Source organism: Pogoniulus pusillus, chromosome 24 (assembly GCF_015220805.1).
Source record: "Pogoniulus pusillus isolate bPogPus1 chromosome 24, bPogPus1.pri, whole genome shotgun sequence".
NCBI classification, from domain to species: Eukaryota; Metazoa; Chordata; class Aves; order Piciformes; family Lybiidae; genus Pogoniulus; species Pogoniulus pusillus.
In genome coordinates, this window is record NC_087287.1 from 15,254,982 (window position 1) to 15,273,002 (window position 18,021).

Below are 18,021 nucleotides of genomic sequence, written 5' to 3' on the forward strand. Positions count from 1 at the left end.
GCTTTCCACCGCATCGGTGTCTGTGAGCTGATGGTCCATGCGGCCAAGGGCTGGGTGCCGTGCCGTTCCTGAACCAGGTCGCTACGCACCCCCCAAGGGCAACAGGGGGCTACTCTTATTACCTTATTTTCCCTGCTCTTGCTACATGTCCAGCCTTGGCGTGACCCTCAAATTCTATCTTGCTTGACTTTGATACCAAAGAAAGAACTTGAAGCATGATGAACTCTGAGAGGATATGAAGGTGATTTTGTGTGTTTGTTTTTTTCTTCTGGGATATGAAATACTTGCTTGCTTACTACAAATGTTTTGATCTTTTGTCACAGTCATTGATTGAACTACCTGAGGGGTGGTTGTGGCCAGGAGGAGGTTGCTCTCTTCTCTCAGGTGGCCAGCACCAGAACGAGAGGACAGCCTCAGGCTGCGCCAGGGGAAATTTAGGCTCGAGGTGAGGAGAGAGTTCTTCACTGAGAGAGTCATTGGACACTGGAATGGGCTGCCCGGGGAGGTGGTGGAGTCGCCATCCCTGGGGCTGTTCAAGGCAAGGTTGGATGTGGCACTTGGTGCCATGGTCTAGCCTTGAGCTCTGTGGTGAAGGGTTGGACTTGATGATCTGTGAGGTCTCTTCCAACCCTGATGATACTGTGATACTGTGATTGAAGATGACCAGATGCTTATATTACACCATAGGTAGCTCCAGGAACTATAGTTTGAAAGTACTGGCTATGTGTGATATATATGCCAGTTCACAGTCTCTGAAAGGAACTTTCTGTTAAATGTAGTAGTTTTTCTAATTCTTCCAGAGAGAGAAAGTAGTAACCTAGATTACTGAAATGCAGTGTGTCTGGCACTTTTTTTGCCTACTTTAAAAGCAAGGCTTGTATACACAAGAAGAAAGCAAGAAATTCAGGAAATCCTCAGCTTGCCATTAGTGTACTCTCGCATTCCTAAGAACTATTTTTGGGTTTTCTCTTAGGAATAACTAGAACTTGTTGAGCTGGGAAAGACTTGTTGGAACAGATCTTTGGTTTTGTCTTTTCTGCTTGAGCGCCGCATGTTGATGTTGGAATAGCTACTATTAGCTGGTTGGTGATTCAGAGAATGAGGCAAGTCAGTCTTGTAAAATCAGCTTCTCCAATCCAGAGTATTTGAGAAAAAAAAATGCTTGCAGCAAGTTGGTGAGCACGTAGGGTGAACAGCTGCCTCCACTTGCTTTGGCTTAGGACTACACCAGCAGGTCTGTCTGACTCTTCTCTGGGTGTTACTACCTGCGGAGTTTTATAACTTGAGAAGTACTGCAGTATCAGTGAGAAGGATACAAACATAGTATAGTATAGTATCATAGTATCATCAGGGTTGGAAGAGACCTCACAGATCATCGAGTCCAACCCGTTACCACAGAGCTCAAGGCTAGACCATGGCACCAAGTGCCAATGCTCCCTTCTGTCTCTGTGTAGCCCCATGCACTCCATAAAGTTCTGAGATATTTCAGTATATCTATTCTGAGATTTCTCAATAACTATGTCAATAAACTAAATCTTAGCACATTTTGATAAGGACTTGGAATGATCGCAGCGTATCTCGTATGCACAATTTTTACTTCAGTGCAGGGATATCAGCATCATCTGAGCTCCTTTGTTACCAACACTGTCTTTTGGACTGTTTTTTCATCAGTATTTTAAACACCCCTACAAGATGACAGGCTTTTCAAAACATCTGCAGATACTGCATATGTGTTTTAAAGATGTGTTGAAGGAATGAATGGAATGACTGGCATCTGAGCTAGCTTCACATTGCGCCACTTGTTACCTCTTAGAAACGACAGGGAAACTCTTAAAGAACTTCATGCCAAATGAAAGGTGAGAGCATGCAATGCTTGAGGAAGCTACTTTTGACATGGTGAAGAAAAAATCCTGCACACCCTTTGAAAGTACTGAGTATGCTGCCTCTTGTTCTTTTGCCTTGTTCTTTTCCTATTCAAACAGAGATACATAAGTCTATGAAGGGTTGGGTTTTCTTTCCTTGCTGATTGCAAGAAAGAAAGGAATAAGGTACTTCAGGGAAGCTTTGGACTTTAAAGCAAGTTTGAGAAAATAAGATTTAATTTGTATCATATACGTGAATACTGTAACATTTGTCTCATTTATACATATATATATATAGTTTGTGAACAGCATTTCTCCTGTTCTCTTTGTGTGTATATTTGGGTTAATGGAGAAATGAGAAAAGAAAATAGATTCATTTTTGGAGACTGAGTACTAATGTAGTAACATTAAAGGCAGGCATATTGTTGTCAGCCAGTTTGCATATTTATTTACTTTTACAAATGGTTGGCTTGGAGTCAGCAGTTAATGGAATGAGAATGATATTCTTGTGCAGATCATTTCCTGAGAAACATTTTCAATTACAAACATATCTCTGCTTTTCTTCTCTCATTTGTTATGTCTTGGAGAATAAATGGGGAGTAGCATTTACAACTTAAGGTTTATGTTCTGAAGACAATTTTAACAATGATCCCCACATAAAAAGGCCCCTTTGTAGTTGCAGACATATGTTTATGATGTTTTGTGCTGTGAATATCAAATTTCTGGTGGATGCTGTGTCACACTCTGCAAACTTGTAAACATCTATAAATCCATTGGATCATTTTAGTACCATGTGTAATGCAGATTTATTGTCTTTTGTGTGGATTTCTTTTGTTTCAGAGTTAGAGCTGAGCTGCCAGAATCCATATTGGATGAATTATGTAGTCAAGAAAATTAGGCAGTACAATTTTAGATTAATATTTTCTTTTCCCATTGTGGACTTATAAGATGCACATGCACAAGCATTAGAAAATATTTTGGATGGATGGCCCAGAAAGCAATTGTGTAAGTTTCCTTGACTGAGTAGAATAATTCTGTAAAAGCTTAAAGGAAGACTTTTTGAAAATGCTTTTGCTGTTTTTTTTCTCTCATCCTCTGACCATCTTGGATATTTTGGATCTCTTTTCACATTTGCCAATACAAATTCACAATTACTTCACTGGAATTGTATTGTGGCATAAAACTGCAGTATTTGAAGTGGAATAGGAATCACACTGAGCCAGTGAGGTGATCTGAAGCAGCATAAATCTCTTGAAATTTGTATGGACACAGTCATTTACACTTGTCTGTATCGCATGTTATTATCAGTAGAAGCAGTAAAGGTGTTCTTGTGCACAAGTGGATACAAAAGCAAGCTATTAGTATTTATCAGAATCATCCAGCTCATGAGCATTTAGCAGGAATTTGCACCCAGTAAAGAGAATATTAAACCAAAGCAAATTAATCTAAATTTGGCTCAGCTATTATTGAATGAAGCTCAATGTCTTATACTGAAAATCATCTGTAATTTCTGGCTACATAGATAAATATACGCAGCATGAGCATGCATGTTTGAATGTGACCGCACATAGAAAAAGCCAGTGTTGCACTGGCAATGTGATGTCAGCAACTACCCTACCAAATTGTGCTTGTTCCAGGGAAGAGTAGCTTAAGAGAGAGACATGGCACACAAAGCTGCTATCTACCCTAGTCATATAAAATACCAGGTAGTTTGTTCCTTCAGTTTCTGGAGAAAGCTTAAGTGGAATCATGTGAATGTCAACAAATCTCAGATTCCAAAGATAAAACCCAGATCAAAGTATTTTCAACCTTAAAAATGGCAGAGAAGACCTTGAATGAAAAACCTTTATGTTAAAGAAAGGCAGTTTAAGAACTGCAGAAATGTGTGTGCATGTATTTAAGAAGGTGAGTGTGCATATATTTTGAAAGACTGAGGTTAGAAGCATTGTGTCACTGTGCTCCTGCAACACTAGGGTTTGATTCTAGTCAATCACAGATTTTCAGAATCGATCCGTTAGTGTTGCAGCCATTGAGTAATTTTAGCTTTATAAGTATGGGATCAATTATATGGAAAGACATGGCTGTGGTGCTTGGAGGGACTGTTTAACACTACATCTCGCTCGCTGCATTTATTTTATGATCCTTTGGATAGATATGCTAGAATATGTCTAAACCACAGAGACTGTGTTGGGTGATATGTCATTTCTGAGCTCAGTTAAATAATAACTTGTATTTTATTTAAATAAGAATAACATTAAGCCCGGAATACTAAGCAGGGCAGCAAAAAGCCTTCAGTACACAAAATAAACAAGTTAAAAAACCCAAATGAAACTGTCTAATAAATAGAATGTGGAGCAACAGGCTGCATGCGCTGGAGGAGTTAAGCCAATTTAAACCGTATGGGCAGTACTCCACTTTCAGATGTGCTCAGTGTCCAACAGCTTCCATGGTAGTTGGATGTGTGCATCAAAGGGCAAAGTCTGTCTCAGAGCACCCATGTGGGTTTGATAGCAGAGGTTTGTGATCTTGTAATCCTAGAGCATCTAAATCAGTAAGAACTCTCTCCAGCTTAAAGTAGCTGCTATAGTTGCTGTTGATACAAGCTTGTGGGCTCCCCATCTCTGGAGCCAAATTTGATGCTGGCATGACAGGAGGAAATCTGTTAACAGCTGATAGGAGTGCAGTTCTACTTGATTGCATCATAACAAATTTGCCTTGTGCAGATGAATCAGAAGTCTGGGAATTGTCCATTGCTTATCCAGAGTTAAAACTGGGACTTTCACATTGTCAGTCCTCAGAGATTTGTCTGGGCTGTGTGTAAGTATTGCTTTTAAGAATTCTATTCTAAAAGTACATTCAACCTCCAGTTTGCCTTAATATGGTGACTTTAAAATAACCACAAAGGATTTTCCTCTCACATCCAAAAGGATAAAGTCTCTGATCATGCCTTTATAAGCATGATGAGAACAAGCTCCCTGGTAGCTGATGCACTGGGCTGTGTCTGGGCTGCAGCAGTGGATGAGAACAGAAAGGTGCTCTTAGGTCTAATTGCTGGGGTTGTTCACTGGCCAAGCATGCTCAGTTTCAAGCAGACAAGTCTGTTGATACTGTCCTTCAAGAGGAACTATCACAGGTCCCAGTGAACTGATCTGGCAACTGCCATGTGGAACTCCTGCAGCTATGTTCTGTCTTCCCTTTTTGGGTCTTTACACTGCAACACTCAAGAGTGGAGGTCTTCCTGATGCTCCGAGTCATTCCTCAAAGTATTTCAAAACCTAGATAATTTTATTCTAGTTTTAGCTGCTGCTAAGAGTTGTCCCAAATCTGTGTGCTTTGCTGTTTTTAAAGTACTAAACTGCCAAGGTAAATTTAAGAAAGTTAATTAAAGCAAATTAATTAAAAGCAGATGAACACTTGAGTCCTCTGCTGAAAATGTTATATGCAAACTCTTGACCTCAGTGACATTTTTGTAGTTCCTCTATGAACAGCAAGTGTGTAGCAGTGGTTTGTCACAGAATGTTTTTGATGGAAGCTCTTAGAAAGTGAGGCTGTACTACGGAATGTATTTTCTCTGTCTTTATGACCAAGGTGATATCATGCATATGTTCTTACTTCCTCCTTTTTGTAGTATTATTAATCCAATTAAATCTGTTCACTGTTGGGAATGCAAGGAGGATGCCATTAGGTTCGGAGTTTCTCCATCACTTTTTCTGCTTGCAAACAGCAGGGCAGGAGTAATCTTTATTAGGGGACTTAAAGCAACCTTGGGCATGGGTTGTGCACTGCAGAATGCAGTGGCTGAGGACAATCTGTCCTCTCTGGCAAACTGAATTTGTCTGGAATGTTTGAATCATCCAGAGGTATGTTGTGTAGGTTTTGCATGTGGCTTGGGCAGGTGTGAGAAATATATGGATCTAAGTGAGCTGCCTGGGGGAACAAGACCACCACTATAATCTTGTATATATCTGCATACAACTAAGCAAGACTTAGCCTCTGCTGTACAATAGATATTAACACTTGTGATGTGTTCTAGAACACATCTATGTATTTGTTTCTCATTCATATTTTTATGTTATTTTGTTTGTATTTATTTTTTAATGTTATTTTTATTTGTATTTTATGTTCTCTTCCCATGCAAAGACATGGCAGGCTTTGTTTGCTTTCTTTTACTTTGAGAAACTCGGATAATGTGGTGAAGGTTGTGTTATTAAAAGTAGGATGTAATAGTTGTGCACATTGAAGGATAAATGTGGAGAGGTTCATTGAGCCTTGTAAAGAATGCCTTGCAAAACTTTCAACCTTGATAGGTCTACTCGGGCTCCCTGGAGAAGTGTCAGTGATTTCTGCCAGTGATCTGCTCTCTGGAGGGAGGAGCCAAAAGCTTTCTCACTAGGAAAATGATCTGACTGCTTCCTCCATCGTGTTTTGCCCAAGCAAAGCATCCAGCCCTTTGGGATAGCGTAGCTCAGTGGAGCACATTGACCTGAACAGGTTTTATTTACTATGTTCCCTCTTGGGATTAATATGAATAAAATGTTTTCTGCCTGTGAACCTTTGTGTGCAAGTCCTCCATGAACTAAACATTTCAGAAGAGAAGGACCTCCATGTGTATCCACTGACATTTTTATGGCCTTAATAATTTTTAACTAAAATAAAATTAAAAAAAGGCAGAGGTTAATAAAACCAACAGTGATTTTCTCTAAGGGATACTAGCAGTTCAGAAAATTGCCATGAAGTGTAAACAGTTCCTGAGATTGCATGAGATTATTCATGCTAGACCAAATTCATTCTCACTATAACTCCTCAGAACTCAGTGGAGTTGTGTGAGGGTTTAATTTGGTCCATTGCTCTCTGCTCTCATTTTCAGAGGATATACAACAATCGAGGGAACTATTATTGTCAACATTATTTTACAACTCTTTGGAGCTGCTCAGTATTTATATGTTGCAGATAGACAAGCAGAGTTGAGTGTATGAAGGGAATTTAGTATTTTAGTATTGAACATAGTGGGTTTTTTAAAGTTATTTTGTACCATTAAAAGTAAGAAGCATTGTAACAGATATTATTGCTATGAATCTTCCATAGATGCCTGAAAAAAGCTGTGCAGACTCTTGAAATATGCTAAGGTATTTCATCTGGCACAGCACAGAACATTTCACAAAGCATGGAGCATACTTGAGAGTTTTAAGTACTGTTATCACACCAACTGACTGATTATCAGTGTTGTGAAACTTAGCTGTACTTACTGCATGCAGGAGTGCAGAGAGGTAAATCTGTTTTCCAAAAGCTAGCTCACAGTCTGTCACAAGACCAGGAACAAAACACAACATCTCCACTGCCGCTTTCTACTTTTCTGTCTTCTGCAAACCTAAATAATTTCTGTAATTTTCAAAATAAGCTGAGGAAAGTTTCAGGCAGTAAACCTGAAGTGTTAATTAGTGAATTTGCATCTGCACACAAATCGTATATACATGTGTGGGATAGTTGAATTAAGTTATTTAAGATAAAGTCTTGACTAGAACAGTTGTGCTAACGAGCAGTTCTATCAAAGTTCTGTACACTGGAAAAGCAGTGGTGAAAACAATATGATTTATTTGCCATTGATAAGGCAGTGAGGCTCTATCCTAGAATGGTAAATCAGGTTTGCACTGATTTCATGGTTGTGAAGCAAGATATAAACTTGCCTGATCACCACAGTGGATACCTTCGCTGCACAGTGCTGTGTGTTCTTCATAGGGATAGCATAAGTGCATTGGCTTGTTTATACTTGTTCTGCTATGGAGGCATGTTTGGGCAGTGCAGTGAAGGAGGGTTTTGTCTTTGCAGCCTGTTAAAGTTTGTGTCACCCAGAGGAATGAATGAAATTGCTCTGAGCTGTGGCAGGTACAGATCCTGAACAGTACAGAACTGGAGTCAGAACTGCTTTTATACTTTGTCTCCGGATCTCTCTGTTACAGTGTCCTCAGAGCATGTATTACAATTATTTTTGCAGCATTAGGGGACTTTGGCTAATTAAGAACTTGCCAATGTTTCCTGACAGATGGGGGCATCTCCAAACTATGGAGCCTTGGATTACTTAGCAATTCTTGTGTCCAAGTTCTTTCTTAACCTATGTCTGGAATCCTTGCTAATATGCTACTTTTGAGGTTTCATTGCCTTATATCTCTGTCCTGATGTTGTGGTTTCTGCTAAAGTAAGGCTAAGGACACAAGCTGGAAGCATTCCCCAGTCTGCTCTAGCTAGTCTCTTACCTAAACAGCAAAGACAGCCCTGCACTGCTGCATCTTCAGTCCTTGATAGTCTACCAGTCTGGAAGCTCCAGACTCAGTTCTTCTCAAGTAACTAAACTTGAAGTATCTCCAAGGCAAGAGAGCTGAGAGCAATAGTAATTTCCCTCAAATAAAACGTCTCATTAGTGTTAAAATGTCAGGATCATTAAAATGCAAGTGAGCCTTTTAAAACTTGAGGACAATAAGCTTTATTCTGCAAAAGCCTTGAGGAAATTGCATTGATTCTGGTAGCATTATCCACAAAAAACTTACCCATACAAGCAAAGGTTTGGCTGGGCCTCTCTGTTTCATTGCTGTAATTACACGTAGTGGCTTACCTAATAGAGTCATGTTCTTACAAAGAAATTAAGACAATTAATAGTACTTTTAGCAAGGATGAAATAGTAAGTAAAATTGGATTGAAATTTGACCAATCTTTTCTTTTTTGTTTCCTAGTATCTGAATTACAGGAAGAAGGAATAAATGCCATTAACTTACCTCTCAGTCCGATTCCATTTGAACTAGACCCTGAGGACACTATGCTAGGTAATTCACAATGATTTTACATCTCAACATAAAAGCTTGGTGTAAAATAAAGTGTCATGCCTGTAATAGTTTCTAATATCTTCCTTTTAAACTTGCCAGAGGAAAATGAAGTCCGAACAATGGTCGATCCAAATTCAAGAAATGACCCAAAATTACAAGAACTAATGAAGGTAATGAAAAACTTGTAAACACTTTCAAGACAGTGAACTACTTTTTAGTGCTATCTCTGCCTCTTCTATTTGAACACTTCAAAGCACTGGTTAGATATTAATGAAATGAAAGCACATGGTCTGTACATCCCAGTGAAATCACAGAATCACAGAACGTTGGGACTGGAAGGGGCCTCGAAAGCTCATGTAGTCCAACCTCCCTGCCAGAGCAGGGTCACCTGTACCAGATCGCACAGGAATGAGTCCAGGTGAGTTTTGAATATCTCCAGAGGAAGAAACTCCACAACTCCCCTGGGCAGACTGTTCCAGTGTTCTGTTGCCCTCACAGGGAAAAAAATCCTCCTCATGTTTACATGAAACTTCCTATGTCTCAGCTTCCACCCATTGCCCCTTGTCCTGTCATTGGGCATCACCAAGTAGAGCCTGGCTCCATCCTCCTGGCGCTCACCCTTTACATATTTATAAACACTAGTGAGGTCACTCTTCTGCCTCCTCCAAGCCAAAGAGCCCCAGCTCCCTCAGTCTTTCCTTGTAGAGAGATGTTCCATTCCCTTAATCATCTTTGTGGCTCTGCACTGGACTCTCTCAAACAGTCAGTTGTTTCTCCAGAGATGGCACAGAGAGACTTAAGAATTTGTATTAAAATTCTGAGTCTGGAATCTTAGTGCCATCCTGCCCCCCATTTTAATGTCCTTCTGACTTCCCTAGTCATCTTTGTTATTCTTGGGTTAAAATTTTAGCAAGAAGTTTCATTTGAACTGACTTAACCACCTTTTCCTTTTAAATAGAATATTAAAATACCATTGAAAACAAGGGACAGATTTCACTTGCTGTGTGCAGTATTTGTCTAGACCTTGTGGTGCATTGACACAGCCATCTTATGAGAGTCCTTCTTAGCTTCTTCTATTTTCTTCTGATGGTATTTCAGACTGGTTGTATTTTGAGTCATTGCAGGTTTGGCATTCTTTCTACTAAATATTTTCACCATTGTACAAAATGACATGTGTTTTAAATTGCAAATGAATAGTGCATAATACTGCCAAATTTGTGTTTCCCATATAGGTATTAATTGACTGGATTAATGATGTGTTGGTGGGGGAGAGGATTATTGTGAAAGATTTGGCTGAAGACCTGTATGATGGACAAGTATTGCAGAAATTATTTGGTAAGAAAAGTACATGTGCATGCTGTTGGGTCTCTTTTCAGTAAGTGGATCACTTGTTCCTGCTTTAGGAGCCTTGCTATCATCTTACATTTATGCTACTAAGCAATGTAAAAATAGCATTGTGTTATGGGACCCTTGAGCGATAGGCTGTACACACAGTCCTTATAGCTACAGTGCAATGTGTTCTGTTCTGGAGTTGATGAGAACAGCATGAAGCCTACCTGGAGTGCTAGAGAGGTAGGTTTCTTGTCTTGGCAATGGTATTCACTCCAATTGAATTTAGTGTCTGCATATGTGCTGTAGAAGCCTAACCGTGGTACAAATGGCAAGTAAATTTGAAGGCAAGGGTGTTTTCACTACAGTGGTGGATGTTTTTAATCTCTGCTGGTTCCATACTGTAGTTTACTACATCAAGAAGTTCCTCTAGAAAGTTGGCATTTCTTTCTGATTTGATGTCTGGCATTTAATGTTACTGAGGTAATAGTAGTCAGGGGACTGCAAACCGAGCTTCAGCTGAGAAACAGATAGAGAAAGAAACTGCTAATGCAGAGTTGGCAGGTGCTTTTCTAACTGTTGGCTTGGAAGCCATTTTCGTAGTTACTACAGCTCATAAAGTCCCCAGTAAATTTCTTTTCAGTATCTTAAATGAATCTTGAAACATCATATGAGCACTTCTAATAAAGACTACACAGACTGTTCCCTTTTGTGAATGGTTAAGCTATTATTCAATATTGTGACAGACTGAATATGTCCTAGACTTAGCAATTTGATTCTCGTGGGCAGGCCTCGGATGACTTCACCCAAACCCCCAAAAATGTGCATCAGATACAGCTTGACTCTATGTGTATGCTGATTCAGCACTTCATAATTTCAGTGAAATCTTTTCCACTGCCCTTAATTCCTTGTAAATCAGGTTTATGCTATCTAAAGACTTTGGTCTTGTTCTGAGTCTAAGCACAAACTGATCTCTGTGGAGGCATGAGAAACCCATGGAGATAGCAGTCTGTTATGCAGGATTCACAGGCTGATAGCTCAGGCTCTTTCTCTTTGAGTAAATATTCAGCTAGCTTTGATGAGAACAAGATCAGCTCTTGTTAAATAAGAAATCTTAATTCTTTCATAAAAGTAAGTTGATAGGTGATTGTTTCTGGCATGGTTATCAAGGTTTTTTTACTGCTAAAGGTACTTCGCTTGCTATTAGATGATAAACACTAAGCTGTCTGTGCATGTACATAGTAATCTGTACTAACTGTTAACAAGCCAGTTCACTGAGTATTTTAAAAATCTACTGCAAATTCTGAGTGCAGAAAAGGTCTGTGGTTTCACAGGAAGAGATTGCCCAATGTTTTAGTTAATTTCATACCTTCAGAAATACTTCTTTGCATTTCTTGGGTACATCCTTCACCTCTGTGAATGTGGTGTCACTTCACGTTTATTGCAAATCAATAAGTCAAGCTTTTGAATCTCCTGAGTCAGAGAGAAAGCAGGAGACTGAAACTGATGAAACAAATCTTCTTGGAGTTGGTATGTGTTTCTTAGGTTTGATGGTGTGCTTTACAAGCCACATGCATGCAGAATATCCTTTATCCAGGAGCAAGACAGGAAATGGGCCTTACCTCCAAGTCTGGTGTTGCCTAAAGGAAGTTGCAGCAAATATTTGTTACCCCGTAGTGTGGCTTTCGATAACACTTGGATTTTCCTTGTCAATGGGTAAATAAAGGGCAAATGTGAACTGTCTTTAGGAGCTCAGAATGTCAATGGATAAATAAAGGGCAAATGTGAACTGTCTTTAGAAGCTCAGAAGTGTGTGGGGAAATGGCTCTGGAATGGGATTGTTTTAAAACTGGAAAATCTAATATTTCTTGAATGTAAATATGAGTACATAGACTGTGTTTTTCATGGAGATGACTTTTTTTTCTCATGTTTTTTTATTCAATATCACTTCAGAGAAACTTGAAAGTGAGAAGTTGAATGTTGCTGAAGTTACTCAGTCTGAGATTGCTCAGAAACAGAAGCTACAGACAGTGCTTGAAAAGATCAATGAAACACTCAAACTCCCTCCAAGAAGCATTAAATGGAACGTTGACTGTAAGCTGTGTTTTTTATGCTGTTACCATTTGTTGACAAACACGGGTTTATAGATGCCCTATAGAATTCTGAAGTGCTAAGGAAAGGTTTAAACCTGGTCAGGAGCTGCACTGCACAGCACTTCCAGATGTGGTGCACTACCCTCTTTACTGATGTTCAACCTCCAGTTTAAATAAACTGTCTTTTCAGTCTGTCAAAGTGTTTGATATTTCTGCTCTTAAATCCTTATGCAGAACAGCTTCAGTTTTGTGTTACTGAACTGATTTGTTGAAGCAGGCATGTACCTGCATAAATGTAGTAGATAGGTAGAACAAGAGTCCTAGGACTCTTTTTTTGTGAAAAATTTGCAAGATAGATATGAATAACATTTCTGATTGTTTAAGGATAAATCTGCATCATTGATTTTGATTACAGAACTCTCATCAAAATTAGAACTGCACCCCTCCTGTTGTCTATTAGGACTGCAACCTTCTTGAGCAGGTTATCATCAGCTTTAGAAACTTAAGCCTCTTAATCTGTGTTAAGTTTGGTATCAGAATCATTTCACACTGCTGAATACCTTGACTAGTACGAAGTAGTTTCCCTGTCTCCTATGCATGTGTTGAGCTGAGCCATTTTGTATCCTGTTTCATTCACAACAGTTCAGTGAAAGGGGGAGAAATAATTCAAGGAAGAGTGAACATTTGATACTGCTGACTTTCCACTTCATGTGGTCCCACTGAGTTTTATGTCCTCATTTCTCTTTAGCCTCTCCCAGGTATTTTCCACTCTCTGTTAAGCAGTTGGAGACAGGGAAAGGGTATTGGGAGTGGCCTGACAATTCAACTTGTAGTTTTAGTTTAGTGGTTTACATGTGTTTTAGAGCAGTAGCATACGTGGATGGTGGGTGGATAGGCATCTTTTCAGTGTTCTGCTAAAGCACCTCATCTGTGACCACTGTCCCCCCAGCACAGTCCACAAAGAAAGATATTGTAGTGAATCTGATCCTGCCTTACCAGTGAAATAAGACAGTAGCTACTGGTTAGTTCAAGTACAAAAAAAGCCCAGTGAGTGCACTGCACTGTAGCTATCAAATGTTGTTTAGGAGTACTAAAGGGGAAGACTATACATACAGACTCAAAATAGAAGAAGAAGAAAGCCTGTAGTAAGAGTCAGAAATTATTCACATCCTTGCCAATGGCTTAATACTTGATTAAGGATTTCCTACATTATGGCTTTTGATATCTTGTAAGTCACGTTAGTGTTAACTACCCATATGAAATCTGCTGTGAAAAGGCTTCAATAACAAGAACTATAACAACTTCATAAGGAATGTTTGAATCATTCAGTTTAGTAACTTATTGCTTAAGGCTTCTGCCAAGATAGGCTCATTTATCATCTTGCAGACATTGTGACACTTAAAAATGAGTAAGTGCATGTTATGAGTACAAAAATATCTTTCTGATAGTCCATAAATCCTCACTGAAATAAAGAGAATAAAGGAAATGCAAGGAGAATGCAGAGACAGCACTTAAAACTGCTGTATATGAAACCTGGCTTTTAGATTAGCTTTAGATTTCCATCTATGCAATCCTGTGGCATCCAGACATGTTGCAAAAAGTAGCAGTTTAGTGCTGATGCATATTACTGACTGGGCTGCATCTCTGTTGACTTGAGGAGGAGAAGGCTGGTAAAGGTGAGATGCCTTGAGCATGCTCCCTGACTCCGGGTGGCAAGGGGAAAAGAGTATCATAATCCCTACATCTTAAAAAGCGAAAATATGTGCCCTAGTAACTTTGCAGTTCATAACTTGTGCTTTTAATATCTATTTCAGCTGTTCATGCTAAAAGTCTTGTAGCCATACTTCATCTTCTGGTTGCATTATCACAGTATTTTCGAGCTCCAATCAGACTCCCAGATCATGTGTCCATTCAAGTGGTTGTTGTGCAGGTAAGAGAGGTGTTAAACAACTCTTGGTAGTGTTGTGAAATTGGCTGTTTTCTTGGTAAATAGCCCTAGAGTTTCTGTTTTGGCAGGCATATGTTGTGTCTCTTTGGTTAACAAAAAACACACGTGCATCATTCCCGCTGACAGTGCTTCAACTAGAAAAAAACAGCAGTGCTTTCCCAGATTGAGCTGTGGCTCATAATATCTCATTTTGATTGTGAAGTGGCCAGACTCTGACATGAAAAATATATGAAGCATTATTATTGTTGGAATGTATTTATCACTCCATGTGATCTCTAGAAATTATTATTTTTCCCATTTTTGATGGTCTCCTCGCTTGCGTAGAGATTCAAATCATTCTTGGCACTGCATGATGAATTGTCATTGTTTATTACATTCAGATTCATGTTAGGTGACTAAATATTCTTTTTCTGCCTTGTGCATGCTAATTTAGTCTGATTACAGTATTGGCTTTCTCATAATAATGCAAAAATCTCCATCGAATAAATCTTTTGTGTCTGTCAGTCTCCCTATTGTAATGTCACCCATCCAAACTCTTCATGGTACTCTTCATCATTTTTCTTTCAGTTGGACTTGTATTTGCTCTATCTTTTTTCACCTTTTCTCATTTACTCTGCTTTTCCTTCTCTCTAATTAACTCTGCCTTTATGCTTCACACTGTTACTGTCTCTATTTATGGATTTCATCTGATATTACCCTGAAGTATCCTGGTACAAGGAACTGTTGCTCGTGGTTTGTGTGACAAAGTCTGTGGGATGGATCTGAGAAAGTAACCCTTCCTTTTTCCAGCATTCATACCGGACAGGTTTTCTAATCTGGGGAGAAATCTGAAAGGGAGACTCTGGTAGATGTATCACTGACGCCTGATAATGACTCACTGAATCCCAGATTCTGCCTCATGGGTTTCTCTACAGGAAATGAAATGAGAACTCTATCAAATCTACACTTAGTTGACTAAAACTTCAGAGGAATATCGTTTTCAAGCACTTTGCTTACTAAAAATATATTAACTATGCTGACTTATCTCAAAGTTCTACCACAGCCAGCTTAGGAAATCAGAAGTGCAGTAGTCAGGGCATATTTGGGATGAGAAACTAGACTAGAAAACAGAGTCCAAAGGACTAGATCCTGCATTGTGCTGTCATGCCATATGCCAAAATTCCCTTTGAAATCAATGGATGCAATTGTCCTCTTGTTTAATAGGCTAATGTACTTCAACAGCAAATCCCTGAAGTCAGTATAGATAAACCAATTTAAAAAGAATAAGTAGTGGGAGAATCTGGCTTACTGCTTTGCCTCTTAGCTATACAGCTGCAGCTCAGGCGCCAGTGAATGACAGAGAAAGCAGTTGCACCAGAATAAAACCCAAGTAACGTTGCAGAAGATTTCATCCTGCAGACGCAGTCCTTGTTGAAAGCCAATCAGTGGAACTCTCAGACTGTGCTGATTCCTATTAAGGGTGGGTGGGAGCCAGTATTCTTGCAGTAATTGTTTGAGACATTTTTGGTCTTTATTTTGTGGTGGGTGGGTTTTTTTATTTTAAAAATCTGTCTTCTGTGTCCTGTGGGATTGGTTCTTTATTATTCATCACATAGCCTTTGAACTCAGTGAAAGTTATACTCAACAATCAGCAAATCCTAAAGCCTAATTTAGTGTTCTGACTTGCATGATTCTATGTTCTTAAACCCTGGTGCATTCTGTAAAGTAAGGTCATGCCTAGGGAAGCTTAACAGACTATGTGATAGCTGGTTATAAATACTACTCTACACAGTTTGGTAAATGGAATAGTAGAAAGAGAGAGACAGAGAAAAACTAAAGTACTTTTCTGAAGTATTAAAGGAAGGCTATCTTAATTAATTTAATGATTTTGTTAAGTTTAGAAGCACATAAAACGTGAGGGTTGCTGTGTTGGCTGAATGTAGTTTATTGAAAGAGAAACAAAGATATTTCTGAAAGACAAAATGAGCTCCTGCCCAACAGGTAGTCAGCACAGTTGTTATGAAAGCTTGTTTCATTTGGCTGGTTTGTACAAAAGCTGTTAGAAATGAGAATGATATGAAATCTGGGTTATAGGATCATTTTGGGGAAAAAAAGTGATAATTGGATCCTTTAAAGATATTTTGTTGTATTTCTTTCTTTTCCTTCCATACTAATAGGATTAATAACTTTAAACAAAGCTCATGCTTTGTTTGATTGTTTCTCCTGAAACAAGAGAATTGCTTTTGTGGAGAGCTGGATCTTGTCATCAGTTTGCCTCTTTATTTATAAATTATTTATTTATACTATCCACAAATGCTTAAATGACAGATTGTTCAGGGATTGTTTCCTTTCACCTTGCTGCAAAGGAAAAAATAAACAAAAATCCTGAGCAGAGTGGAGTTCTCACATGAGCTATATTGTTTCTTCAAGTTCTTATTGCTGTGTGCAAAAGCTGGAAATTAAGACAGCCCTTAATAATGTCGTTTTTCTTCAGTATTTCAAGGCATGTGACAGAACATGTCTCAGCAGCTGTTCTGTGCCCCATCTTTCAGTACGTAGTGCATTAAACTTCACTCTTACAGTTTTGGTGTTCAGAGGTCTTCCCTGAACGCACTTCTAATGGTGTGTAACATTTTCAGTAACAGAGCTTTAAAAAAAAAGTACAATGGAAAATCCCTGAAACTACCACCTAGATGAGGGACAGGTCAGATTACAGCCAAGTGTTAGAGACCAAGAAGGTGCTATGTGTGGCTTTCTCGGAGGAAGTAATTTTGATCCTCATACATTTTAGTAATGCAGCATAGAAGTAATAGACTGGCCAAATCATAGAATCATAGAATCAACCAGGTTGGAAGAGACCTCCAAGATCATCCAGTCCAACCTAGCACCCAGCCCTAGCCAGTCAACTAGATCATGGCACTAAGTGCCTCATCCAGGCTTTTCTTGAACACCTCCAGGGACAGTGCCTCCACCACTTCCCTGGGCAGCCCATTCCAATGCCAATCACTCTCTCTGTGAAGAACTTCCCTCTAACATCCAGCCTATACCTACCCCGGCACAACTTGAGACTGTGTCCCCTCGTTCTATTGCTGGTTGCCTGGGAGAAGAGGCCACCCCCCACCTGGCTACAATGTCCCTTCAGGTAGTTGTAGACAGCAATGAGGTCACACCTGAGCCTCCTCTTCTCCAGGCTAAGCAGGCCCAGCTCCCTCAGTCTCTCCTCATAGGGTTTGTGTTCCAGGCCCCTCACCAGCTTCAGCACATCACGCACAAAAGACTGATTCAGGTAGGGATATGCTATCTTCTTCAAGGCAGGGAAGAGTGGCAGCCCTAGCTCACGTGCCATGAGGGACTTTTCCAAAAGGTGATTCTCCTCTTCTCTATTCCATGTAGAAGACATGTCTAGGACCAGCATAAATTATTTTTTCTCATTTCCTTGTATGACACAAATAGAGAGGGGCTGGTAGGGGATGTGGTGGTTGGAGGCTGCCTGGGGTCCAGTGACCATGAAATTATAGAGTTTTCAATACGTGGAGAAACCAGGAGGGGCATCAACAGAACCTCCACACTGGACTTCCGAAGGGCAGACTTCAGCCTATTTAAGGAACTAATTCAGAAAGTTCCTTGGGAAATAGCCCTTAGAAACAAAGGGGTCCAGGAAGGTTGGACCTGCTTCAAGAAAGAACTCCTGAAGGCACAGGAGCAGGCAGTGCCACTGAGCCGGAAGATGAGCCGACGAGGGAGGCAGCCAGGCTGGATGGGCAGGGAGCTGCTGAAGGAATTAAAGATTAAAAAGAGAGTGTATCACCTTTGGAAAAGAGGGGAGGTGTCCCAGGAGAAGTTCAAGGAGGTTGCTAGGTCTTGTAGAGGAAAAATTAGAGAGGCAAAAGCCCACTTGGAGCTCAGGCTGGCCACAGCTGCCAAGGAAAATAAAAAGTGTTTCTTTAAATATATGAATAGCAAGAGAAGGGCCAAGGACAACCTCCAGTCCTTGT

General features: G+C 39.7%; 1 protein-coding gene across 1 annotated transcript in view; it reads left to right on the forward strand.

The window, feature by feature from the left end:
- Positions 1 to 18,021, forward strand: part of PARVA (parvin alpha) — a 63,954-nt gene that overhangs the window by 29,916 nt on the left and 16,017 nt on the right. Inside the window, exons 2-6 of the mRNA XM_064163768.1 lie at positions 8,588 to 8,677; positions 8,777 to 8,847; positions 9,910 to 10,012; positions 11,960 to 12,100; positions 13,914 to 14,029. Coding sequence (XP_064019838.1) covers positions 8,588 to 8,677; positions 8,777 to 8,847; positions 9,910 to 10,012; positions 11,960 to 12,100; positions 13,914 to 14,029 — 521 coding nt within the window. The remainder of the gene's footprint in view (positions 1 to 8,587; positions 8,678 to 8,776; positions 8,848 to 9,909; positions 10,013 to 11,959; positions 12,101 to 13,913; positions 14,030 to 18,021) is intronic.